General features: G+C 42.9%; 2 protein-coding genes across 4 annotated transcripts; one reads left to right on the forward strand and one right to left on the reverse strand.

Annotated features, from left to right (window-relative positions):
* The first annotated feature begins 428 nt into the window (after positions 1-428).
* Positions 429-5,888, forward strand: tmem70 (transmembrane protein 70). 3 transcript variants are annotated; one of them, XM_003460104.5, is made up of 3 exons: positions 429-776; positions 2,544-2,643; positions 5,275-5,888. In XM_003460104.5, exons 1-3 carry the CDS (start codon positions 600-602, stop codon positions 5,718-5,720), a joined length of 723 nt encoding a protein of 240 aa, XP_003460152.1. In that variant the 5' UTR covers positions 429-599; the 3' UTR covers positions 5,721-5,888. The 3 variants fall into 3 exon arrangements, with proteins under 3 accessions (XP_003460152.1, XP_005466070.1, XP_005466071.1); XM_005466013.4 differs by having other exon boundaries at positions 438-761; XM_005466014.2 differs by lacking the exon at positions 429-776 and adding an exon at positions 1,734-1,917.
* A 1,822-nt stretch (positions 5,889-7,710) lies between these two features.
* Positions 7,711-25,362, reverse strand: lg18h5orf22 (linkage group 18 C5orf22 homolog). The gene is made up of 10 exons (XM_005466015.3): positions 25,102-25,362; positions 22,978-23,123; positions 20,422-20,571; positions 20,201-20,334; positions 19,301-19,608; positions 15,567-15,629; positions 15,298-15,419; positions 8,667-8,733; positions 8,381-8,520; positions 7,711-8,301 (listed from the first exon to the last, which is right to left on the reverse strand). The coding sequence occupies exons 1-10, from the start codon at positions 25,168-25,170 to the stop codon at positions 8,145-8,147; spliced, it is 1,356 nt and encodes a 451-aa protein (XP_005466072.1). The 5' UTR covers positions 25,171-25,362; the 3' UTR covers positions 7,711-8,144.
* Positions 25,363-27,092: the final 1,730 nt, after the last annotated feature.

Raw genomic sequence — 27,092 nt, forward strand, 5'->3', positions numbered from 1 at the left:
TGGGATTTTCTGTATTAAGAATAACAAAGTAAACACTGTTTTAAATCCTGATACTCTGATAGATAGCGAGAGGATGGGGTTGTACTGTATCTGCAATTACAAGTTTCTCTGTTACTGCAGCTGCCAGTCAAAGCTGTCACGATCATGGTAACAGCATCAAGTTAGTAATTAGTGTCAAACTTATAAGGGGACCACTTGAACCCATTTCAGCACTTCTTCAGTACTTCTAATAATGTCTGATAGCATTAAAATGTTAGACAGCAAGCTGTGAATGTGAAGTGTTGTGTTAACATACATGAAGCTGTTTCAGTTGGTTAGTAAATCTGTATTTGAACAACAAACCCATTTATGAAAGAAAATATATGGAGAAAAGGCTCCTATGTTTATTGTGATAACCACAAAGAAGAAATACTCTTAGTCTTGGGGCAAAGATCAGTCCCCGCCACAGGATGGCGCTAATGCAGGAGTAGACACATTAATCCTTACAGAAGAAGAAGAAACGGGAAGCGAGATTTGCAGCGTGTGTGAAGTTCGTAGGTCCGAGAGTCAGGGCCGCTTTAGCAGTAATAAAAAAGAAAGTAAAGAAAAAAAAGCCAAAGATGCTGTCTGTACATTTCCTGCGGTCTCGGTCTCTTCCCCGGATTTTCAGTAACAGTCAGTTTAAGTTCGCGCAGCATCCCGCGCCATTCTCCGTGTGCTGTGTGAGCGCAGTGAGGAGGAACCAGCTAACTGTCAGGCGCTCGTTCCTGGCTCTCAACAAGGTATTTGACCGTCAGGTACGCGGATAGATACGAGACATGAGCGCTGCATCAGCATCGTCACGCTTTACTGCGTATGTTTAAGCTACACCGATGATGTCATGAGTAATAATGCCGCACTGCTAACGGCTAACCGTCGGTGTTTCTACAGTAACATGCTCACCGCTGTTCTGAAAGGTTAAGCGTCACTTCACATGAATGAGTGACGTAAATGTGTCAGCTGAGCCGTACACGTGCGGTCCCTGGGAGGGTAATGTCAGCTGGATGGTAACAGAAGCATGTGACGGATTCAGCTGACGTGAACATTTACAGAGGTCATAACAGACAAAAGCACATGGATACCGCACTCACTGAACATACAGACGGATAAACGGTGACGTCAGCATGTCCGAGTATCCGGTAACCACTTCATTACAGATTTGCAGAATCAGCTGATACATGTTAGGATCCTGAGTTCGTTGGTTTGAATTAAAGGGTTGTGGTGTTTTTGAAGAATGATCGTCGTTATTTTCTGCCAAATATTTGGTAGATGTGTTTTGGCTCTTTTTAATGAAGTGCAAACATTTACACACAAGTAGATCCAGGTTCGAATAAAAAAATGGACAGTTTAAAAAGAAAGACAAGCGACGGTTTCTATATGTCACAAATGTTTTATTGACAGAAGAACGTAGAAAATAAATAGGAAGGTGTGTCCAAACTTTTGACTGATCGTACACACACACACACACACACACACACACATTCTCCATTTAAACATCTGATATAATGGTTTTTCTTTATTTTTATTGCTTTCTACATTGTAGATACAACCTGAAGACATCAAATATATCAAGCAAGATATATTATGTGTATTTTCATGTGTGTGTGTATATGCATTCTCTCCATGAGCTTCATGAGGTCGTCACCTGAAATAGTTTCCAACAGTCTTGAAGGAGTTCCCAGAGATGCTGAGCACTTGTTGGTCCTTTTCCCTTCACTCTGCGCTCCATCTCATCCCAAACCATCTCCACTGGGACTGGGTCAGGTGACTGTGGAGGCCAGGCCATCAGCACTCCATCACTCTCCTTGTTAGTCAGATAGGCCTTAAACAGCCTGGAGGTGTGTTTGGGGTCCACAGATGAACCCTGACAGGCACACCTGTGAGGTGAAACCATTTCAGGTGAGTATGTCATGAAGCTCATGCAGCGCTGTAAACAAAGCAAAGGGTGGAATCTAAAACATATTTAGAGTTATTTATCATTGTTTTCTTTGCTCCATATTTCCATATATCTTACTTCATATATTTGATGTCTTCAGTTTGTATCTACAATGTAGAAAGTAGTAAAAATAAAGACACAAAAACATTAAATGAGAAGGTGTGTCCAAACTTTCAACTGGCAGTGTGTTTTTTTTTTTCTTTTTAAATATATTTTTTAAAAAAACAAAAAAAAAACCTATAAAAGGAGTTTCTCAGAAGTAAAGATGGACAAAGAGCTCAGATGGTTCTGACAGTCTGCACAGACCTGTGTGTCAGGGACCGGGCCCAAAGGCAATTCTTAGAACTTTTCTGAAATTTGTTACTGTTCTCAAATTCAAAATGACCTTTTTTTTTCATAAAATGAAACATTTTTCTAATCTTGAACATTTTGTGTACTATTGTGGATGTGATATGTGGCTATGAGTTTTGCAAAACATTGCATTCTGCTTTTATTTACATCTTGCACGACGTCCCATTTTTGGAGTTGTAGTTGTGAAATAGTCTCCCAGTGCCAAACACATTTTGTTCCTTTTGTTGTTTTTCACCAGATGCAGTCCCACAGTCCGTCCACCCGTTTCATCTCCACGGCGCCGCCCTCCGAGCACGGAAACCTCATTTATACTGGCAGCCTGGGTTTAGCTGTTCGGGGTCAGTCACTTGCATCTTGTTGTGAAATATCAGCTGCTGTTCACCACAGGTCTAAGTGACAGTGCGTCCAATAACTGTAAGCTTGTAGAGAAAAACAAAGACTCTCGCACATTTAAACTCTGGTTCCAAAATGTTAGTCTTCAAGCCCTCATTAGGCAAAGTTTGGTCTTGGTGTGGATGTTTCATCATTGTGACTAATGTAAGAAAGGATGATAAGACTGACTTTTCCTAATTTACTCCAGGGAAAGATACCATGACATGGAGTTATATAAGCTGTTGAAACACTTTGGTTAGTAACTGGATACCTGTGAGTTTGTTGGTGAAGAGCGAGCACAGATGGACTGAGATTTATTTTAAAATTTTAATCCATTCAACATATGTTTTCTTTTAAAAAAGAAAAAAAAAAGCCAGGTGGACACCTCTACTAAAACGTCCACTCTGCTCTGATTGGTCAGCTCCTACAGGACATTTGCTGATCACGCCTCGATTCTGTTGTATACACAGTGTATATGTACAGTTGTTTGTTGTGTTGGAAATGTTGACCCAGATGGTGACAAAGAGGGGACGTATTGAACAAGACTCCTATCAGGGAGTTCTTTCTCCCTGCTGTCTCCGAATGCTTGTCCAGATTGGGTTGTCTGTCTGTTGTCTTTGTTTTGTAGGGCTTTTACACTAATTCACAATACAGGGCTCTAGAGTGCGACCAAATTTTTCAGTGGTGCGACCAGCTGTTCCAGTAAAAAAGACAAAAACAGTCTCGGCAACTCTGAAAGTCTCCGTGTGGTCAACAACTTACACACATCATGCCCCTATCGTGTGTCCCAATCAGAGATAGTCAGGGGCGGGACCTCTGTGATTGGCCGTGGTCCTGTAGTTGTCCCGTAGTCCTTCGTGTGTACGTTTGAAAGTGCAGGTGGATAGAGGGAGGTGAGTAGCTTGAATAAAGTGATACTGATTCATTAAATCATGAATCGACTTTTAAATATAAATGTATTTTGCCAGAAACGCCAGAATCTCAGGTTAAAGCTCACAAAACTATTTCAACAAACAGTAAATGAGAGCAGGAAAACAGATTCTGCACAAAGACGTAAAGACAGAGCGGACCCGACGCATCAGAATCAGCTTTGTCTTTCTCGGCTTTCAGCCCCGACGGCCCGTACACGGACACGCCGTCAGGGCTGAAAGCCGACAGCTCGCTGACTCTGGTGCGTCGGGTCCGCTCTGTCTTTACGTCTTTTTTGCGCTGATTCTGAGCTGCAGGTTTTGTCTCTCCAACCAAAATTCACCGAGCCAGCAGCAAAAGAAGCAGCAAACTACGCTTCACATTTGATCAATGTCGTCATGAATTCCCTCTGACTTTTGCTGTTTTGCTTCCACCACGATAAAAATCACACTTCATGCACAGCTCCCTCTCTCCCTCTCTCTCTCTCTGTACTTCAAGAACAGTTTCCCGTCTCAAATCTGTTTTCTGCATTATCCATTCGCTTATTACCCCAAAGTCTACCGCTGTTTGCAGCGCTGTCGGCCGCTGTCTGTGGTTTTTTTTATAACTTAAATGACCTCGGACAAGAAAGCCTAATTTCTGCTGTTCAATACTGAAGAAATTTATAGTTTTTAAAATTATGCAAAATTGCAGAATATTTTTAAGGTTATCTGCTATAAAAAGCCAGGCCAGGAAAATCTCCTTCATGTTTTTCTGTTTTATTCTCAGTTACTTTGACACAAAGGCATCTGCTGTGATGCTCACACCTCTGATGAAGTCTCACATGTATCAGTGCTGATAAATGATCAGAATTATAATATTTCTGACTGTCTGAAGCAAAATTGAATCGAATCGGGACCTCGTGAATAGAAATCGAATGGATTATAGAAATCAGTGTTGATACCCAGCCCTAGTGAGCAGCCTAGGCCCAACAGAAGTGGATGTAGCTGTGGGTAATGAGGAAAGATGAAAAGAACTATTGATAACTTTTTCGTTAAGGCCTGATCCGTCTGAAATTCATAGGCAGCTCTGACACGGAGCCATCAATCTCTGAATGCTGAAAAAGCACAGTGTATCCAGACAACACATTATATGCAGCGATAAATGCCCAAGTGTCCCCTCCCCCCACTGCCTTTCAGCAGCAAACAGGTCATCAGAGGAGCCGATGTGATGATTAAGTTTAGCATTGCCTACAATATTACCAAAGAGTGCCAACGCACTTTAAGCAGTTTTTCAGTAACTTATCTTTCTTGTAGAAATGTGCTCCAAATAAAGAACTTTGTGTTGACAAGATTGTTAGTTAATCATTTACAAATCAATATTGACTGTATGGACAGCAATTTTCCCCCAAAAAAGGTGCACATGTAAAACTGCGGTGTTAAGCGTTGTGGTTGAAAAATTTGGGTGCGCCTAACTTTTGTGCCTTTTGTGCTTAGGTGCACCAGTGCAACCGTGGCAAAAAGTTAGTCTAGAGCCCTGCAATAGTAGCACACACAAATAAAACTGAATTGTGAAAGTAACTATGTAACATGTAGAATTATATTTTGAACGTGGCTCTGATAGTGGTGCATGCTTTACTTAGACATGGACATGTGAACAAGACTGCTGTTGGAATTAACACAGGTTGTGTGACTCTTGTTCTTTGGCAGGGGTGAAGATGTTCTCGTACAGCACTAGTGCAGCCAGCCTCTTCCTCATGCCACAAATACTCCTGAAAACTGGACTCGGAGTCCAGAGTTTTGCCTTGCAGGCAGCTTTCTGTGGAGTCATTGGCTTTTTTACCTTCCTTACTCCCATCCTTCTTCACATCATCACCAAGGGTTACATAATCCGCCTGTACCACAACCCAGACAAAGATGTCTACACAGCAGTCACCTACAGCGTGTTCCTCACCGAGAAAAAGAGCGTGTTCCACCAGAGCCAGGTGAGGATCCCAGCTGTCAGTAAGATGTTCACTACTTTCTACGCCGGGCAGGTGGGGTTCCTGGTAAACCCGGACATTTTCCCCGTCCCGCACGACTACAATCATCTGATGGGCTACGATAAACCGTTCAGTTTCAGAGCAGATGACATGGACCAGCCTGACAAGAGCTGAGACTTAAGGAGGCAGAATGTTGTTGATCAAGTAAACCTGAGTGCACAGCTCAGACTCTGTGTCTACCAGAGAGAAACATCCACGGACAAAATGCTCCCACGTGTTGTCTTCAGTATAATAATGGGAATTAAGTGTTAATAAAATAAAATTCTAACTTTATTATCCTGACTTGTGTGTGTTGCCTTTCTGAATGTTGACTTCTGCAGTCTTTAAATGTGAGCAGTGATGTCAGTTGTCTAGAGTAAAGTCACGTCATAGAGCTGGATGCTCTGTTCCAGAGCTGAGAGCAGACTTCTGGCTCAGATATCCACAGCTGTTATCATTTTATCTCAGGTTTAATTTTGGTTCGTTTCTACAGTGAGTTTGAGTGTTTTAACATTGTCAGATTAGTGTTTGTTTTAGTTTTTTTTTTATCAAGTGGCATTCAGCAAATTTAAGAAGTTGAGAACAGTTTCTCGTTCTCTCAGGCGTTACCTGGATACGGGGCCGTTGTGCTGGGTTGGGCTCATGCTTGCTATCAAGCTGTGTGTCCTAGAACAGGACTGGGACAGAAAATCAATATACAAATGTATAACATTTAATGGCCTTCAAGCTTGGCTCTTCTATCATATAGTACTGGTTTGCTACTCTCCAGTATTTACTCTATACTGTCAGGTCCATATGTGTTTTGTCATCTTGCCTCTGTACACAAATACATTGGAATTTAAAGGAAATCATGAATATGTGCAGACTTAATCTAAGGGTTTAACAAGACCGCTGCATTAACTGTTTAAGAATTTCACCCTTCTTATTACCTAGTCTTTCATTTTCAGAGGATCAAAATTATTTGGACTAACTAACATAGTTTTATATATATAAGTATTGCATAAATAAATCTAGAGCTTGTTAGCATCACTAGATACCGTCTGCCTCTCCTGTCCAGAACTCAGCTGCTCGGGTCTACTCGTTACATCACTGTCATCAGCTGTCCAAGTGACCAATGTAAAAGCAGGACTCCGTGACAACTGCATTTATCTACAGTCCATATGAAACACAGTTGTGATAATCCAGTTTCCTTCAGGCTTCCACAAAGTCCACAAAGAATCCAAGACTCTCCAAAATCTTCAAACAGTCCCGAGCACAGGTTGTTTGTTTTTTTACTCACAGTTCAGTTTGTGAATTGATATCACTGTTTTTCAGTGATATCAGCGCACTTATCTCTGCGCCGCATTCAGTGGAAGTATGATGGAAATTATTGTGAATGAAGCATCTAACATGAGCAGATGAAAAGCCCAGTCACAGGTTGGGCTGTGGTTTTTAACTGTGGACGTCTTGGATCAAATCTTCTGGACTGCTCATCTCGAAGAAGACAAAAGGGAAGAACCCCGAGTCTCTTCTTCACCTCACTTTGTACCTGCTCAGCGCTTCTTTCACTGGACGTCCTGTCTGCACAAGTTGTCTTATCATCCTTATCTATCTCCATCTTTCTGACTTACACAAACGCAAAGTTTAAACTTTAAAATCACTTCACTACTCTATTATTCCTAATATAGGAAAACATGTCTTTAGCACATTTTCACATGAACCTTCATTGTAACTGAATCCCTTTTTTACTTAAAGTACAGAGAAAACACATTTTCTTTCTGAGCTTTTTGAAACATTTCTTTTATTTAGAACCAACAATCATTGTTGAGTTGGTGACACGTTTCTCATCTTACACTAATCTGCCAAGATCAAAAATGAGTCCTGTCCATGCACACAAAATCTGGGTATTAGAATCACTTGTATTCAGCAAAGTTGGACGCTCATGATACGCATGACTCACACAGCGACGGCTCAGGACAGCGTGGTCGATCCCCATTTCTCCCTAAAGCTTTTATCGAGGTTGGAGGCCAGAATCAGCTTCTGTAATGCTCAGTCACCCATTCACACTGTCCTGTGTGATCTGCTGATGATCTTGGCACCAAACTGTTGTGGAAATTCAGTGCATTAAATAAAAGAAGTCACGCTGTTGGAGTTATATTTGAGAGTTTATTCTTGCAAGAAGGAATTCAGTCACAACAAGGCTCTCCTGTGCTGCCCTGAGGAATTCCCAAACAAAGGATCCAGACCCTACTTACACAGTATATACTTACTGAATCAATGAAAGGGCTGCCAACCCAACAAAGTGTCTGTGAGGCTGCAAACTGTCCTCAACACATCAAATTAAGAAGCCAAGCAACAACACTGTCGGTGTCAGTGCCTTATACACAGGCTGTCTCCTGTGTATAAGCAAAGAAAAAAGGCTCACATAGACTAAGTGTTAACAATATGGGAGGAAATCTCCAAACTATTTGTCCTGTTTCCAAGTGATTCCTCAAACTCTAACATGTTTCTCATGTGTTAGTTTTTATCTGCTGTGTTTATCTTGATAAAATCATCCCAATGACAGATGTGGTTTTTCTGTTAGGATCCTTGTGGCAACTGCTCCTCAGTCTCTGTGCTGCTATTGTCATAGTCTCTGTGTACGTCCAGTGCTCCATACAGGCCCTCCAGCATAGCCAGTACTCTCCTCTGGATTGAATCCACCTGCTCCACTGGGCAGTATTCATCCAAACTGGACCTGAAAAAACACATTAAGACTCTCTTTCTGTATCACTACACTGGTGAAGACATTTAACCAGTCTGTGGAGCTGATTTACCTGGACAATGTCACCAGTGTGGGTTTGGGAAGGACCTTCAGGAAGAGCTGAACAGCTGAGATAAGTCTGTCAATCTCATCATCAGTGCTGATGTGGTGAGGAAGCTCGACTGTGTCGCAGGTTAACCCTGCCTGGTGAACCTGAGGGAAGAGTGATGAGGCGGGAGGGGAACAGACTATTCATTCTTTGTATAAGTTTGTCCTGCTGAAAGTCCATCTCTGGTTCCCATTCACTAAATATAACTTTATTGCTATTATTTATGATTATTATATAAAATTATTATTACCATTTCATAGTCAGGGCATGAATTTCTTGCCTTTAGACTGGAAACCAGTTGAGGTAGTGAATCCATGCTGAAAAACACAGAAACAGTAAGACGATGTGAGGGCTGATCTCCACATCGCCCATTTTTAAACAGCGGAACAATGTTATTCAAAAGTAACATCCGTGCTCATAGAGGCACGCTAGTTCATCCCAGGCAAACAGATTCTTTCACTCACTGGTTAAATAAAGACAAATAACTCAGATCGCAGGAGTGTAGGCGCTATCTTAATTTGTTGCTTCAAAGAAATTTAAGGTGGAGCTGGCTCAAAGGTTTCAAAAGGCTGGTCTACATTCGAATGGGTGACCCAGATGTTTGGTGGGGCTGTGATGATTGAAGTTTGTGCCGACAATAATCAAGACAGAGGCACGCTCCTCTGAAGATTCGATCTGAATTTGTGGAGAGGACGAGCTTCAGAGCGAATGTTGATACACAGCTTGTGTGGAGCGTTTGGCACAGCTCTAGAAAAAAAACACAGATAGTTTGCACAGACCAGATCTGTTCGGGATGCAATCATTTACACGCCTCCCTGCAGCTTCTCTCCTCCATAGCTGGCCGTCTTTACTCTCGCTCTCGCCCTCGTCTGCACCTGCCCCTTTGCACTCTACCCTCTCTAACTCGGCTTCTGGATTTTGGCATAGTACTCTTTATTCTCTCCATATTATGCTCATCGGGTGGCTGCGCATTATTAACATATGACCAGCAAACACTCCTAGACCTCCGTTTCTCCTATTCACATCGCTTTGATTAACGCTGGAGATGCCGCCCCACTACGACCAAACTCCCCCACCAGCCTTCCCTGCCTACCCCCTTTCAACCTGTATAAGAAACGATACAGGAGACGCGGTAAAATGAGTGGCTTTCGTGTGCGTATGAAGGCTTACCTTGAAGCACGGGCTACAGTCTACCCATATGCCTCTAGATACTTGCTACCCTCTTTCTCCAGTGATCGCCCCGCCACTAAACTGCTTGGCCACCAGTGGATTTGCTCCGTCTCACAGCAAGCTTACCCAGCCCTTCCAGCGGCATGCCTCCCTGCTCGGACCTGGATCGCCTCGTACAGACGTGGTGTCAACCACAGCAACCTCAGTGCTCTGCGACGTGCTACTCGTGCTGATGCTGCGCCCTGGACACGGATGGCTCTTTTCAACGTCAGGTCGCTGGTAAACAAGACCTTTGTGTTAAAGGATTTTTTCTCTGCCATGAGCCTTGCCGCTCTTTTTTTTGACGAGACCTGGATTCGCCCTGGTGAGTCGCTTCCCTTTTCTGAGCTTCTGCAGATGACCGCCTCGCGAACTACTCTGTTTGTTGTGGTTTACCGGCCACCTAAATATAATAAGACTTTTATTCACGAATTTGCTGACCTTCTTGGTTCAGTTGTGCTTATTGTTGGTGATTTTAACATTCATATCTGCTGTAACGACGATCCGTTAGCCAAAGACTTCCTTGCATTAATGGATTCTTTTAATCTTGCCCAGTGGGTTAACCAACCCATGCTAAGGGCGTTTTTTCATATGGTTTGGACATTTGCATTAAGGATATAAGCAATGTTGGGATTTTGGATCACTTTTCTGTTATCTTTGATGTTAACTTATGTAATTCTGAACCTCACTCTGAGGCTCTCTCACGTATAATTAATTCTGGAACTGTGGAGAATTTTTCTGTCTTTTCCGAAACATGCCTCCTCCATTCCTGACTGTTTCCTATCTCCCATGGTTGATGACTTTGCTAGCACCTTTTTTTTCCACATGCTCCTCCATCCTCAATACTGTTGACCCTGTTAAAATGAAGCACCCTAGATCCTTTTCCTGATGTTGGCTAAATGATTCTACACTTGCGATGTGTGCGCCGCCGCGATGAGAGAAGATGGAAGAAAGATAAACTCCAGGTTTCTTATGATATCCTGCTAATCTAAAATTACTCATGCTAATGGTCACAACCCCCGATCCCTGTTTAATATTTTCAATTCCTTGGTTAACCCCTGTCCTGATATGCCACTGGCCTGCTCTCCTGCTCTCTGTGAACAATTTCTAACTCATTTTATTCATAAAGTTCTATATCTTAAGTCCTTGCTCCCTTTAGTGTCGAGTTTTATCCCCACCCCTGGTTGTTCATCATCATTCCAACAGTTTGAGCTGGTGTCACTCCATACTCTCAAGCAACTTATCGACCAATAAAAGAATACCTCTCCTGCCTACGATATCCTTCCATCTCGTATAGCTAAGGATTGCTTCAGTGTAATTGGACCCAGCATCCTATCTCTAATGAATTTATCCCTACTTGCAGGCTCTGTTCCTTTAGCTTTCAAACATGCTGTTGTCCAGCCTGTTCTTAAAAAAAGGAACCTTGATCATAACGATCTCGCCAACTATAGGCCGATTTCTAAGCTTCCATTCCTGTCCAAAATACTGGAGAGGATCGTTCTTTCACAACTCCAGCCGTATTTGGATGCGAATGCCATTAATGATAAATTTCAGTCTGCTTACAAACCCTGTTACAGTACTGAAACGGCCTTGCTCAGAGTCCTCAATGATCTCCTTCTGATTGCTGACTCCGGATGCTCTTCAGTCCTGGTCCTACTAGATCTATCCTCGGCCTTTGATATGGTAGATCATAACATCCTATTAGCGAGGCTTGAACACACAGGTGGCATTGGAGGTGCCGCCCTAGATTGGTTTAAGTCATACCTTTCTAATAGGTCCTTCTTGATCAATTTTGGCCCTTATTTCTCCTCTGCTGCACCTGTCTCCTGCGGCGTGCCTCAAGGATCTGTCCTTGGCCCCCTGCTCTTTTCACTGTATATGCTCCTCTTAGGCGCAATCTTTGAGAAGTACAACATTGCACATCATTGTTATGCCGACGACATACAGATCTATTTCGAATTAACTGATGATCCTGCTATGTCTTTGCACGGTTTTTGTGAGTGCATGCACGAGGTCAAAAATTAGCCTCGCAGGTAACTCTCTTATTCTAAACGATAGGAAAACTGAAATCATCGTGTTTGACAGTAGAGTCCCCCGTGGCCAACTCCATGACGCCTTCAGTTCCTTTAATAGTTTCCTCACCGACACTGTTAGTGACCTGGGTGTGTTTTTGGATAGCTCTTTTAAATTCAACAAACAAGTGTCTGCTGTTGTCAAATCTTGCTTCTATCAATTGCGTCTTATTAGCAAAGCCAGACATTATGTCCCGCATAGAGACCTGGACAAAGCTTATCCACACCTTTGTGACATCTGGGTTGGATTATTGCAACTCCCTTTACTTCGGTCTTAACTGTACTCTTCTCCATAGACTGCAAATTGTTCAGAATGCGGCCGCTCGTCTCCTTACTCGTAGTGGGCGGCGTGTCTCTATCACCCCTGTCCTTGCTGATCTGCATTGGCTTCCCGTTAAGTATCGCATTCAATTCAAAATCCTGCTGCTCACCTTCCGAATTATTAACAATATAGCTCTAAGCTACCTCATTGAGCTACTTAGATCATACACCCCTACTAGAGCACTAAGATCATCTTCCCAGTTACTTTTGGTGCTGCCGAGATCCCGGCTGAAGACTAGAGGTGAGCGAGCGTTTGCCTTGGCTGCACCCGATCTATGGAATAACCTCCCCATCGCTATCCGCAAGTCCGATTCCATTCAATCCTTCAAATCACGGTTAAAAACCCACTTATTTAGTCTCGCCTTTTCTACCAGTTAATGATTGTTTGTTAGTTAGTTTAATGCTTATTTCTATCTTCAGTCTATTCTTAACTACTTTTAATCATTTTCAACAATTTTGACTGTTTTATCCTTTACATATATTGTTCTTTTATGCTTTTATATGCATTTCTTTTGCTTCTGTGTTTTTAATGCTATTTAACCTGCTATCATGTTTGGTACTTTGCCATAGCCTTCATCCTCCCTGTTACGTCATCTTACCCTCTTGTATGTTAAGCACTTTGATACACCACTGGTTTTTAAATGTGCTATATAAATAAAGTTTGTTGTTGTTGTTGTTGTCCCCGTCCCCCCCATACCCCGTCCCCTCACAGGACGTGTCAGCTCCTGCCTGACACCGCGTCCATCACAGCTGGAAAACTTCACACTTTTGTCATCTATCATCTCTTTAATCCTTACTCAGTTTCTAACTGATTTCTCAGACGCTGTATCTGACTCAGTGTTCAGCTTAAATAAAATAATTATTGTGGCTGATTTCATCTGTGTAGACAGTAAAAGGGATGGTACTTAATGGTAAATGGACTGATTCTGTTTCATGGTGCTTTTCTACTCTCCAAAGTGGCAAAAACCCTGAACTAACACAGGTATGATTGTATTATGGAAATCATTGCGTGCTCACAGTAATACGTAGTGCCTGTGCACACAGTTCACTGTGTCATATACAAATACAGGTTAAATCTTTATCATGCAAAGAAAAGGCCACATGTGAACCACAAATGCCATCATATGTGGAAAAAAGGTTATTTCAGATGGGCTGAAGCAAACTAGAAAACTGCTCTATGGTCACATGGATGCATGAACATGGATGCCATGTCCTTTGGACTAAAGAGGAGATGCTTGTAATCAGTGCTCATTTCAGCTATGGGGCTGGGTGAATATCTGAGGGACTTGGCATCTTGCAAGCAAGGCATCAATTCTTCAAGATACATACAACAAAGCAACAGACTCTAACCAGAGGACACATCAGCAAGTCAGTGCTAAACCAGATATGACTGGGCTGCCTGGAGCTCAGAAGGTAAGGCAGGGTCATCGATTAACTGGAAGGTTGGTGGTTTGGCCCCTGACTGGTCAAGTCTGCATGAAAAAGAATCCTTAGGCAAGACACTGATGTTTGCTGATGCACTCATATATGTTAGATAAAGTACGAATGGGTGTGAATGAAGCGCACTGCATAAACCTCTTTGACTGTTCAAGTAGAGTTTACAAGTGTTATGTAAGAATCCATCCTTTTACAAGACGACCCAGGAGTGTCGAGCAGCTGGAATCCTACACAGACAACAGCAGGACAACATTCCTGCACCAAGTCCAGCGCTGCTCTCCTCAGCTCCCAGCAGTGATGGGCAGGAGGAGGAATACAGACCATAATGTGAATATCGTGAGACAGACTGTGATGTAGCAGAGGAATACAGATGTTTAGTCGTCCTTAGCAACAGGCTGAAGTAACCAACAAAGATGCTACATACAACAAAAAGCTCTGTTTATGAAGGAACGTGAGGTCCTTCAGTGTCTGCAGCAAAATCACGGAGATTTCCCATCAGCAGAGGTGAGTACAAGACAACAATTATTACTATATGATGTGTTAAATTTGCTTAGATGAGAGGGTCCAGCAGTAGATCAGAGGAATAGGGAAGGATTTGTCTGTGTTTCAGTTTGGCTTAGTTGGAGGCTTGAGAGTGTGTGTAATTGTGTACAGGGAAAGGAATTTATGGACACTGGGGGTCTGCCTGTCATAAAAGGAGACAGGAAGCTACATTTGGGGGTTGCTGATGCTGATGCTTGTACTTTTAATAAAAACTCATAATTGTTATAACTTAGAAGTAGGTTTGCAGGAGACTCTCCACCTTATCTGTAAATGTAAGACAACAAGAGGCCAATGGCCCAGTGGATGCAGAGTGGGGGTCTCAGTGTTTGTAATATGTTAACTCTGTTTTCTATGTTGTGTAAAGGAATTTGGTGTAGCTTGGGTGAGGAGATTACTTTTATGACCGGCAGGAAGTCACGTATACAGAGACACACACACACCTACATGCACACTCACTGACGTGCACTCACACATACACACGGGTACGTGCACACACAGGCACTCACATGCTCGCACATACATACACAAACACAGAGTTTGCAACACACCATGGGGGTTTATGATGGGGTCGCTTCTATAAAACTGGTTGTAATGAACAAAGAAGTGAAGATCTGCAGAGGGACACCGCCCTGGCACGTCTCCCCTTCTAGAAGATGCATGCGTAACTGAAGATGAATAAAGGTTTTTGTGAAAATGACTACTGAGTCCGGTGCTGTCTCTGGATGCCCGAGGAATAAAAAGAACCGGGGTGAAACTGTTTCGTAACAGCGGTCTGCTGGAGAGTAGCCATGAAACTCATGAGATCAACAGATTAAATAAGTGATGAGGCTGATCTGTGATTATGAGGACATGTTCCTCTAGATTCTGTTTCCATCATGGACACGACCACAGCAGCTCCTCTAACAGACCATTTCAGTCGTCCTGTCTCACAGACAGAGGAAACCTTTAATAGGACTCTCTATCATCCTCTGCTGGCACAGAGATGTCTGTCAGGTAATTAGATCAGTATTTTACGAACATTTCACCTGCTGTAACAAAATCATTGGGATAAAGAAACTACTTCTTATTCTCATGAATATAAAGCACAGGCACAGTCAGCTGGGACAGACATTATACAAAACACATTCACAACTTTTCAGCTTTACCTTCAAACAGCAGCAGCGTTTGACCAGTGCAGAAAGTTTCCCAACTTTCATTCCTGCTTTGTTACGCCTCTAACTTTCAAGTCTCTGTTACAGTAGATTCATTTCATGGAGAAACAGTAAAAGCTGTGTAGAAGTCAGTGCAGGAGAACTTTACCCAGGGTTTGTGGCCCAGCGTGTAACCATCTCTTCTCCATCATCATCCAGTAGATCAGCAAATGCTGCTTCCAGGTCTTCTAACTGGCGTATACGATGATCTACACACTCACCAAGCTCCTCCTTAACATGCACACAAACACACATTCAGTATTTATTTGTTTTGCTTTTTATGAATGCACAGCTTTAAGATTTCCTGCACTGTGTCAAATATTTATGGACTGTAGGGATGCTTGGTGGAGAAATGTTGTGACTCAAAGGATTTTTCACCTCATCGGCATCCAGGCGGGGCCCTCTGAAGCTGTAGAGCTCCTGGAGGATGGAGTACTCCTCCTGGACAAAGAGACAGCATGTAGCTGAGGTGACTGTGTTTTCCAGTTCTAATGAAGATGAACAGATATTGTAAATGGACTGATTCTTATATAGTGCTTATACAGCCACATTCAACCAATCACACCCATTCTCACTCCGACGCATCGGAGCTGCTTGGAGATCATTCTAAAAAGCAACTTGGGGTTAGTATCTTGCCAACTAACCCCAGACTGGAGGAGCCAGGAATTGAACCACCAACCTTCCGATCAGTACGTGACCTGCTCTACCCCCTGAGCTACAGCCACCCCAGCCACGGATATCTGCTTTATTTCAGACTGTAGCCTGTCAGTGTAACACATTGCAACTGACAAATAAAGGCTATCTCATCATCTCATCACATTACATGACAGAATGGCTCCAGTGTATGTGGACTGTGCTGCAGGAGGCTGCTTAACTCCTTAACAGGGTTTGTACCACACGTTCATTTTTATTGGTTAATTAATGAACTCTTTTCTGCTGCTTCTTCTGGGTCCAGGTTGCATTCATTAAATCCACATAATTAGAAATGATTTTCATGCAGCCCTATGAAGAACTCTTAACTTGGAGCATAAACGATGAACTGGAACTTATCTCAGGGTGAGAGGCAGGGTCCACCCTGGACAGGCTGCCAGTCTGTCACAGGGCTAACACACAGAGACAGACGACCATTCACACCTATCAGCAATCTAGAATCACCAGTTAACCTAGTTAACCTAACCCCGCTAACTGCATGTCTCTGTGGGAGGAAGCCAGAGAGAACCCACACAAACACGGGGAGAACAGGAAGAGCCCGGCCTGATGGTCGACGTCAGGACCTTTTTGCTCCGGGGCAGCAGTGCGAACCACCAACCGCACAAATACAAACAAGAAAATAAAGATAAGACACTTCTGCCTCATCCTGCCCAGAATCAACATCAGGACCATTTTTTTTTGGGATGAGGACGTCTCCATGTAAAAGTCAGACACCAAACAGCTTCTTTCAGTATTAGTTTAGTACTAAAGTCTGGCCTGTATTCACAAAGCTTTCTACTACTACGAGTAGCTGCTTGGAGAGAGATCACTCTAAAAATGACTCAGCAGTGGGATTCTGGCTACTATAGGACTGGGTCTGCTGTGGGCTGGGGTTTAAAACTACAGCCTCCATAGCTGACCACAAGAGGAGATGGAGGCCACCGATGTCCACCTGACGCCCAGCAGCCTGAAGCTCTATGAGCCACAGAAAGAACAAGGGTGAGGATCCCCTGAGGCAATAGGGCTGGGAAACAAAGTCAGGACAGTACTGTGATATTCTGTATGCTGATATCGATACAGGGACATCAATAATTGATATTAAACCAATTAAAATACTCTGGGAGTACTTTGCACTACTATGAACAACAGGGTTCAAGTGGCGCTGTGTCATGGACGGACTGCAGTCACTGTCAGAGGTCAGTCATACTGGTTACTGAGATGCTGAGTTAAGTTAAAGAGGGTGGTGTTAGCAACATGTGACCACACGGATGGATAAGATTGCTCCAACTGTGACTGTGGTGAATAAATGGATCCAGACCTCCGTCTGCACCGCTTACATACAGCTCAACTCTCTCTCTAAAACAGGTTTCACCTCCACTGATACAAAGACACAGAAAATCAGAATACCTGCATTTAAAACTCTTTATTCTATTAACTATAGAATTTTATTCTTTTATTTAACTGTATTCCTGCTTCTGCCTCAGCTTTACCTCACTGAACTTTTTCAGGTTGTATTTATTTTATTGAACGATTCTGCTTTACTCAGGCTGAGTTATGTTTGTTACCGTAGGCGTGTGACACTATGTTTTCCAGCTTGAGGGATGAATATCGTACATCTAATCTTATCATGTCTTATAGATTTACACAAAGAAACAAAAAGCCAAAAAAAACACTTCTTCAGAGGAACAAGAGGAGGAAGTTACTAACAACATGGACCTGAAAGTAGTGCTCAGAGTTTGGGTCAAAGCTCGACAGGCCTCGAGGGCCGCTGTCCTGCCAGTTTTAAATGGACTGGTTCTTATATAGCACTTTTCTACTCTCATGTGATTCAGGTGTGTTGACCCAGGGTCAGATCTAAACCTGCAGGACACCGGCCCTCGAGGCCTGGAGTTGGACACCCCCTGTGTCCAGAGTGAGTTGACTGAACCCTTGGCTCAACAAAACCCAATCACAACAGAGCTTTTCTAAAATTTCAAGATTTTGTTTTCTACACGACTGAATGGAGAAAGATCCCATTTGAAGGAAACAGGCTCGTCTTTACTGAAGGTTTCTAGGCCGAGACAATACAACGTTAAGAGACAATATACGAAACAAATAACTAACCAGACAATTTGTAATATTAAAATCACAAATAAGAATGTCAGGGGAAAGCCAAACAAATGTAAACAACTCGTAAACACATCTGACGGCGGCAGATATTACACTGCTACAGTTCAAAGACTTGCAGTTAGTGGGGTTAGGTTAGGGGTGATTCTAATTGTGAATATGAGTGTGAATGCTGATCTGTCCGGGGTGTACGCGGCCTCTTGCCATATGGTAGCTGGGACAGGTTCCCCTCATTTTAAACTGTAATTGTGGACATAAACGTGGTTGAGTTGTGGCACAAACAGGAAGCCAGAAAACTAGAATATTACTTTGATTCCAACACACGTAAGTCTCACTACAGCATAGACTGCTTTCTTTGTTATCACAAAACGTCTGGTATGACAGTATAGTTATAAGTGATTCTGCTCCATTTCTGTTAGCATTTGTATAGATGAAGCCAGACATAACACACCAAAATGGTCATTTCCCACATGATGGTCGCAGGACACTGATTTAAAAGTAAAGTATATGTCCACTGCCAAACTAGTGCATAAATGTTATACAAGCTCCAAAGTTAAAGACAAAGAAATGAAGCGATCACTTTAGAAAAACGATTTCAATCCTTGGAGCTTGAGTTTAATGAAAACAACGACCAAACCAAGCAGAGCTAAATATAACAAAGTGACAGGCAGCTAATACGATGATGACAGAGAAACAATCTAAGAGAACATTTAAGTGCAAACAGCAAACTTCTCCAGGAAAGCTAATAGTAACTCTTACTTTGAATAGTTTGGGGGAAAGAGCCTGGGCTAGGCGGCCGACCACTCAAATATTATAAAACATTTATTAACAAAAAATTATGAATCGCTCTTTTTTTATACATGTACAGTGAAGGAAACGCTTCCCCTGCTCTCAACAGTAATCACAGTGATTCTAGAGCCGGACAAACGTCTAATAGTTTAATCTACTCAGATACAAACATGCTTCACAGACGTCCTGCAGACTGTCTCTCACAGAGTTCAGAGTGATTTGAATGGCTCCATTTAAAAGAGCACAGTCTAATATTACTGGTATCCAAACTGGAGGCCAGAACATACCTTTTCCCCCTATATAATCTGTTATTATCATTATTGTTGTTGTTGTTTACAATCTGAACTCATGAGCTGGTTTCACATTTGCTATTGTTTAAGTTGATGTTGTTGTTTAAGAGACTAATTTAATTCAACAGACTAATAACAATGTTTCAAAGTAAAACGAGCTCATGAACAGAAGCCGAAACTATAACAGCGTTTCATTCAGCCAGACATCACTGAGGAAGCAGCAGAGTGTAAGCGTACCTGTGTGTACAGTTCCTTGAAGGGGTTCTTACAGGAGAAGAAATCCAGATCGATGTCCAGAATGTACGGCTCCGTCTCACTTACAAGTGAAGATATTCTCTTCACGATGTAGCCGGTTGACCCTTCATCGTCAACGCCGGCTCCTCCTGTGCCATTGCTGTCAGGTCCTTCCTCGGCTTTGCTGCCCTCTGCTGGCTGCAGTGAGTCAGTGTTTACTGGCTGTGAGCTGCTGGATTCTCCAGACTTCCTCTGCCCTGTTCTCGCTCTTTTGACTGAACATTCCTCTGTGTCCTTTTCTGGTCTCTGCTCTGAAATTAAATGTCAGATCAAAAAGTAGAAGAAAGGTTCAAATGGACAATAGCAGCGCCCTCTGGTGTTAAAACATGCAAACTCCAAAACTGAATGACTTGCAAATCTCATAAAGAACAAAGTAAATGTAAACATATCCAAACATGAGCTCAGATGGTCTCTTTAATCTTTAGTTTAAGGAATGCAGGGTCCATATTTTCCAGTCAGAATGACAAAGTTTGATTTGTCTGATCACAGATCAGTTTTCCACTTTACCTCAACCCATTTTAAACGAGCGGTGGCCCAGAGGAGACATTTCTGAGTAAGGCCCGGTTTAATGCAGAGGTGCCTGAAGGCCCAAAGGTCACAGTCATTTCTGCAGATTCTCACAGTCTTTCCACAGTATTATAAGACAGTCTTTGCAATTTTATGTAGACAAACATTATTCCACACTTGGCAGACAGTTTCTCCCAGACTGGTGAACCTCTGTCCTCCCCAGTCATGTCACACAGCACCTCCAGCTGCATCGTTTTAGTACTACTTCATTTTCCAGCCTTTTGCTGCCTCTGTTGCAACTTTTTTGAGACGTGTTGCTGCCATCACACTCAGTACCTGTCAGTGAGCCGTGACCTGGTCTGACAGGATCGACTCGGATCACACCCAGGCTGAAATGCTTTGGGTTCTCCAGCTGCTCCTCACACACATAAAGACCATCACTGAGGAAGTAGTTGTCTGTACTGGTCACTCTGCAGAGACAGGAGAGGACAAAGACAGGAGATCAACGAGGGACTGAGATCTCTCCTGCTGTAACGTTCTTCTTCTTCCTGTCCTACCTGATGGTGGTGGTGGATGAGTCTCTGCCCACAGTCATGCTGTGTTCTCCCTCTCTAATCTGCTGGGCCCAGTATGGATGCAACCACACCACACAGGACACGTGACCGGCGTACACCATCGGCATTATCCAGTTTTCTATACTTAGTTCACTGAAAAAAGGAAAATATGCAAGAATGGGGTGACATAAATCTCAGTCCACCCACATCCACCCACACACTGTCCAAGGCTGCAGTGGGCTGAAGCTCATGTCTCTCAGCTGCTCCCTGCAGGTGTCGCTGTAGCTCACACTCTATACCCAACGTCCTCCTCTCGTCACGCCAACCCTCCTTCGGTACCTCCTCTGTGGTCTCCCCCTGTCCCTCCTCCCTGGCACCTCCACCCTGCCCAGTATACCCACTCTCCCTCTCCAAACCACAGCCTAAGCTGTCCTTCTCATGTCTTGTCCCTCTGGTGCCTCCTAATGAAAATCTTCAGCTGTCACCTCCAACATGGCCTCCTGTCCCTTTGTTAGCCATGTGTAGCAGCATACTGTGTTGTGAAGCTTCCCTGTCGCTCTTCTTGCTATCCTCCTGTCACAGATCATTCTTGACACCTCGCACCAGCTCCCAGCTCCACGGAGGCTGTCCTCATACACGTCCCACACCACCCTCACTCCTGACTACCTCATACAGTACAACGCCTCCTCTCTTGGCAGCATATGATACGTTTACTGTTTATCCAAAGAAGACCTTCTCTATACTTCTTCTGCGTCTGATCGGCTCTCCTATTCCTAACCTAGCTTCCAAACATGTTTCCCATGTCTCATTGCTATGGCTCATCATCCGTCTGTAGCTACTATAGCTCACACATCAGCTGATACCAGCACACCTGTCAGCCTCAGTCGTCCTTTCACTCTCCAGAACGTGTTAAACTGTTAAATCTGGTCGACCTGCCCTCTCTCTCAGACATCTCCATAACTCCACATCCAGGTTCACGGACCAGCTGCCTTTCCACTCGTAATCCTCTTCATAGCTGCCCTCATTTCCTCCTTATTAATCCTCACTAACTGTGAATCCTAACTCCGTCTATGCTCCACACTGAGCAGGACACAGACATGTGACCAGTTATAACTAAAGTTCTTAGTTTTACTGTCAGGTATGGAAGTCAGCAGTCCTGAAAACTGAAAACAGTTTAACAGCTTGGTGGCTAAACGCTTGCTTTAGATGGTTTCTCTTTACAGCTGACATTTCCTAACAATGAATTTGAGCAACACATTTGTAATGTGAACATTTGTAAGCTGAACTTTTCACTGCAAAACTATCGAAGCGAGTCTTACTCGCTCGTTTATATCCAGGCAAAAAGTCTATTTCATTTTGTTTTGACAGAACAATAAATACGATTATTCATTACAAATGATTGACTAACTTATTAACTAAGTTACTTTACATGCATATCAGGCTCATTCATTCACCAAGACACTGTTAGAGATGACATCATATCTCACACCCATTTTTAGCTGTGATGCGTTGTTTGAAGAGCTCCCACCAACACTCCTGCTGTAAAAACACAGAGAACAAGTGGTGCAGTGGTTCGCACTACTGCCTCACTGCAACAAGGTCCTGGCTTTGACTCGTGCTGTGGTGATTCTGTCCCACAGTCAAAGAGTAAGGTCACTGGTGACTGGTGGTTGTCCCTGTGACAGACTGGTGACCAGAGGAAGGGTCTTGTTTTCTGTTCAAGCGTCTGAATTTAACCCCACGTACCTGCACATATACCCACAGTCATGCTTACATATGTAGGCACTTATTGGTATTTTTCATCCTTTTCCAGGAGCTGTTGGCAGTAACGACATACCTTACAATGCTAAGTGTGACTATTGTCATGATGTACCAGCAGAGGAGATGAGAAGGAGGCAAACACTCGTCCACACCAACTAACAGGGACCCTGTTCTTTCATTGGCTGTCAGTGCTCAGCATATGGATCAAACTGCTACAATATTAACCAAGACTTTGTGCTATACATGTAAACATGGTCCAACTCACACAGATTACTTCCTACTGAAAGGCTGCATGTATTTATATATCTGCATCAGTCTAATCCTGGACCATCACCCTGAACACCTGAAAGAACGGGCAGATTGTTGCGTCCTCTGTGGTTGGGTTGGTTTGTTTCCATTTTTGGAGGATTTTCATTCCCCATCTGAGGGACTTTGGACTCCTTGTGGGAGGAAACTGTAGGTGGATCGTAGCTGTCACTTTGTCACACTCACAGCCAACATTAGTCAGGAGAGAAGTGCTGAGAACACGACTGCGCGTCTTTTAGAAGTCGCCTTCCTTCACATCTTGTTGTAAACATGTGCAGAGACTAATACGACTTTGTCACCTGAAGCACGTCTTATTTTGTTGACTGTGTTGAAACAGCAGTTTTCCAGTGATGGTGTGGAAGTGCCATCGTAACAGTGTGTGTTACTATAAACACGTTTTACTGAGTTAATGTTTACTTCTCATACTTTCTTCCAGCTATCACCTACGAGGAGCTTTGACCAACACAAGCCACAGTTTGACCCGTAACATACCCAAACAGCTTCTCCTTGTCAAACACTGTGTCAGCAGACATGTTGACAGGGATGAGGAGGTCAGGGTGGGAGTCCAAATGAATCATTTTTATGTTCTTCATTGGGAGATGCCTCGAAGCTATGGCCCGGTAGATGTGACACACCACCTGGGTGAGAAACAGTAAGATTAGCAATGTGAACGGTAACTTTAAGATTATCATTAAAAGCACAAAATCTTCTTTGGGAAGGATTTCAACACGATTGACATCATTCATGAACATTTCTATGTTACCAGGATGAGAAAAGCATGGAATCATTTACAAGTTTAACTTTACAACCTCTCAAAATGATGTACCTCAGGTCAGTCCTGCTCTAGCCGTAATTATCCTGCTTCAAGCACAATGAGATGAAAATGTAGCCAAATAAGTAACGCAGGATTATTGCAGAGGTTCATATAATGAGCCTGGGCTGGATTACAGGATGTTTCCTTTTCTGTTCTAGCCCTCGCTGACTGATGCCAGCCAATGGAGAAACCTGACTCACTACACGACTGCTTCACATTCTTGGCACAGTCTGAGTCAGTAAGAACCCCTGTGATCATTTCAAAGCTGACTGAATACACAAGAAATCCCCATACGCACTCTGCTCAGCTTTGTCTACAAGGAGTCACGAGATTGTTGTTGTCAATGATGATAACTGATGCTTTACTCCAATATACTAACTATAATAACGTTCTAGTGCTAGATCAGTGAAGAAGCATCCAAAAGTGCTCGGTTCACTCAGCTATATGTTATAGTTTCCAAATCTTGTGTGGGGTTTTTTTCAACAAGGAGTACAAAATATAAACCTGAGCAGTAGATTTAGACCACACTGGCTGACATGTGACAAGCTGGTGAACAGTGTGAGGAGGAGGTGTCAAGGTGTTGTTGCTATGGCTACGTTAAAAACCAAGGATATACCATCCATGTTCACCGTTAGTCTGTTAAGGAGAGGAGAACCCAGCGTAAAAAACAGACCGTGTGTGTGTCAAGGACCAGATCACAACAAACAACCAACATCTACAAAAAACAGTCGTTATTTCTTTGTTTTGGTTTCGTACCTCACATTACCTCACATTATGTCACTGAGTGGATTCCTTGAAAAGCAAAGCCCAAATGTAAATGGCCTGTATTTGTATAACGCTTTACTTAGTCCCTATGGACCCCAAAGCACTTTACACTACATTCAGTCACCCATTCACACACACAGGATGGCAAGCTACATTGTAGCCACAGCTGCCCTGGGGCACAATGACAGAGGCGCCACCAGGCCCTCTGACCACCACCAGTAGGTAACGGGTGAACTGTCTTGCCCAAGGACACAACGACCGAGACTGTCGGAGCCGGGGCTCAAACCGGCAACCTTCTGATTACAAGACGGACTGCCAACTCTTGAGCCACGTAAGTGTAAGTCAATGAGGGTGTAATGTGGAGACATGCTGTTACGATTCCTGGTCGAGCTTCAGTGAGAAACCTGCATCTGCAGATGTGGATGGTTGAACAATCCTGTTTCCTGCAGATAGCAAAGTGCTTCACCCGGAATCTGAGTGAGAGACCTCGGACGTTTGCTAAAAGAGCAGATGACACTGTGCTCAACTCCAAAAAACATATTTAAGGTTTTGCCAAAGGAGTAACCAGCTCAATGGACAGATCACTATTTCGTTCATAGAATGGTATTTGTTGTTTGAGCAATGGAGATAAAGTAAACTAGATAAACTGGTGTAAAGTTATAAAATACACAATAATGCATCTGTAACATTAATAAAAATTCTCTATAACATCGTGTTCTTACTCCAGTGACGTCTCGAATGTCACGTGGGCGGACTTGACAGTGACTAAAAGTCTGATAAGAAACACAAATCTATCACTGAGTTTATGAGGTCACCATTTGTCTGCTTTGTAACCCAGTGAATTCAAATAAATCTGCCACTGTGCCAATATTAGTTCTGTTTCTGAACAATGTGAGAATTTATCTCGTTCATGTACAAACGGAGGTTCACTGTTGTTATAAGAACGACACGCCGGCTAACGGTAACGTCTGGTTCGTTAGCTTTAGCAGAACTATGCGGTTGTATTTTGCTGCTGTGTTCACACAGAGAAGACTTACGTCGTGGTGGTCCTCCACAACACAAACAGGCAGCTGCTTATAGATCCTCTTCAGCGGCACAGAGCTCATTCTGACTGCGGGGAGCTAACGTCTGAACCCTCGGTATGTCAGTTCATTGGAGGTCGCTGGCACTGCGTTAGTTTCCAGCACATAGTCTGAAAACGTTGGTTTGAAATGTATGAAATTCCCACCAAGTTACAAGTTATGAGTCAGAACCAGCGGAACTCATTCCAGCACTGTTTATATGTCCGTGGAGAAACAAGTCAAGAGAACAACGATTCCAGTCTGTATATAAAAATTCAGCAACGAACGGAGGAGAAAATATTAAACAGTAAAAGTTTGGTTTTATTGTTATGATCAAAAAATCGTAACACCGTAGTAACACCATACACGCCTGGGATAAACACAAAAAGCCTTTTTTGTTTATTTTTAACAATAATAACAATACTGCTGATTCTGTGCTATGATTCTGGCACGGTTAGAAGTTACATGTTGCAAACATTAGTACATCAGTCTGCACATTTGATTTGAATACAGTTCTTCCATCTATCTATAGATGGAAGAATTGTATTCTGTTCCTGGTTCCTGGAGAAAGGAACTCCTAGAAACACATACGCAAGAGGATCAGTTCACAAAAATATGGACATTTTCAGCTTTCACACGTCATCGTCTCACATTAGTTCACAAATACCTGCCTTACAATTTACTGAACATATCATCCACATTATTGAATGTTGTACCGTGGGCTCAAATACAGCCCACTAGCCTCAAAGCTTGTCATAAAAACAGAAGAGTCAGCCACTGTAATTAGTTTATATTCTTTTGTTGTTTTTTTTATATTGCTTAGGCATAAAAATGGTAATCAAAGTACATGAGTTTCAAAGACATAATGTGACTTTTCCTTACAAACATGTAGCAATGTCTGGACACACACATCCACACTGTGAGACACAGAAATGGGATGATGAAAGTCATGTTCAAAGGTTAACCTCAAGTCGTCCTACAGGACATGTGCTTTTTAATGACCCCACACTAACAGGAGTGGAGGACTGAGCTGTCCTTAGCGTCACTTTGAACCTTTTATTTAAAAGCTCATATTTTTGACACATTTTTTCAAGTGACAAACTGAATGTGTCTTTAAAATAAATTGTGCTTGGCTTCAAACAGCATGCACCAAAGTTCAGACAGAGCTCCAAGCAAAACCATCATTTTCTGATTATGTATCATAAGATGGACCGATCCGATATTACGTATCAGTATGTCTGATACTGACCTAAATTACTGGATCGGATATCGGAGAGAAATAAAAAATGTAATCCGATCCATTAAATATCACAAAAGCATCTCAGAAAACTTGCGACATTACGTAACCCAGCTCATGACCTTAGCACGTCAGAGCAGTATGCGTCACGTGATGGAGTGCCTGTCGGTGGTCTGGTTGAGCATCTTGAGCACTACCAAACCGGCATTTCATCTCTGAGAAAGCTATCCGAACCTTGAAGTCATTCTGTAGTTGCCAAAGAACTGATGAGAAAGATGTTTGACGAGCTTAATCTATGTGTTAGGCAGTAGTTTGGATATAGAGAATGCTGGTGGCATGAATTAGAATTTTTGTAGCTTCATCCAGCGATGAAATTGAAATCATAATAGGGAGGGATTCTTCTATCAGATGGAAAGATGGATTAACAACAGCAAATTTACAATATGTAAACTTGTAAAGAAATATTATAGACAGTTTTGAAAGATATAGATAGATCTGTAAAGATGTCAAGCAGCTTCTAGATGCTTAAAGGAAGCAGTAAGGTCAGTTTCCATCCTCGGTTTTCAGCATTAATAAGGAAACCTGCAGCAAGGTGAGTAACGTGTAAAGCGCTTTGGGGTCCTTAGGGACTAGTAAACAGGGGCGGCTCTAGAAGGGTGGCATGGGGTGGCAAGTGTTACCCTAAAATGATCCCTTGCCACCCCAGTTTTGCATATGACAGTGTTGTTTA

This window comes from Oreochromis niloticus, linkage group LG18 (genome assembly GCF_001858045.2).
Source record: "Oreochromis niloticus isolate F11D_XX linkage group LG18, O_niloticus_UMD_NMBU, whole genome shotgun sequence".
NCBI lineage: Eukaryota > Metazoa > Chordata > Actinopteri > Cichliformes > Cichlidae > Oreochromis > Oreochromis niloticus.

Bases quoted from the DNA above. Each gene is read 5' to 3' on its own strand.
- lg18h5orf22 (XM_005466015.3), bottom strand. From the start codon at position 25,170: ATGAGCTCTGTGCCGCTGAAGAGGATCTATAAGCAGCTGCCTGTTTGT. The intron at 20,335-20,421 runs GTAGGACAGGAA...CTGTCTCTGCAG, and splicing joins TCATCCACCACCACCATCAG to AGTGACCAGTACAGACAACT. The intron at 15,630-19,300 runs GTACGCTTACAC...CTCTTTGTCCAG, and splicing joins TCAAGGAACTGTACACACAG to GAGGAGTACTCCATCCTCCA.
- tmem70 (XM_003460104.5), top strand. From the start codon at position 600: ATGCTGTCTGTACATTTCCTGCGGTCTCGGTCTCTTCCCCGGATTTTC. The intron at 777-2,543 runs GTACGCGGATAG...GTTTTTCACCAG, and splicing joins ACAAGGTATTTGACCGTCAG to ATGCAGTCCCACAGTCCGTC. The intron at 2,644-5,274 runs GTCAGTCACTTG...GTTCTTTGGCAG, and splicing joins CCTGGGTTTAGCTGTTCGGG to GGGTGAAGATGTTCTCGTAC.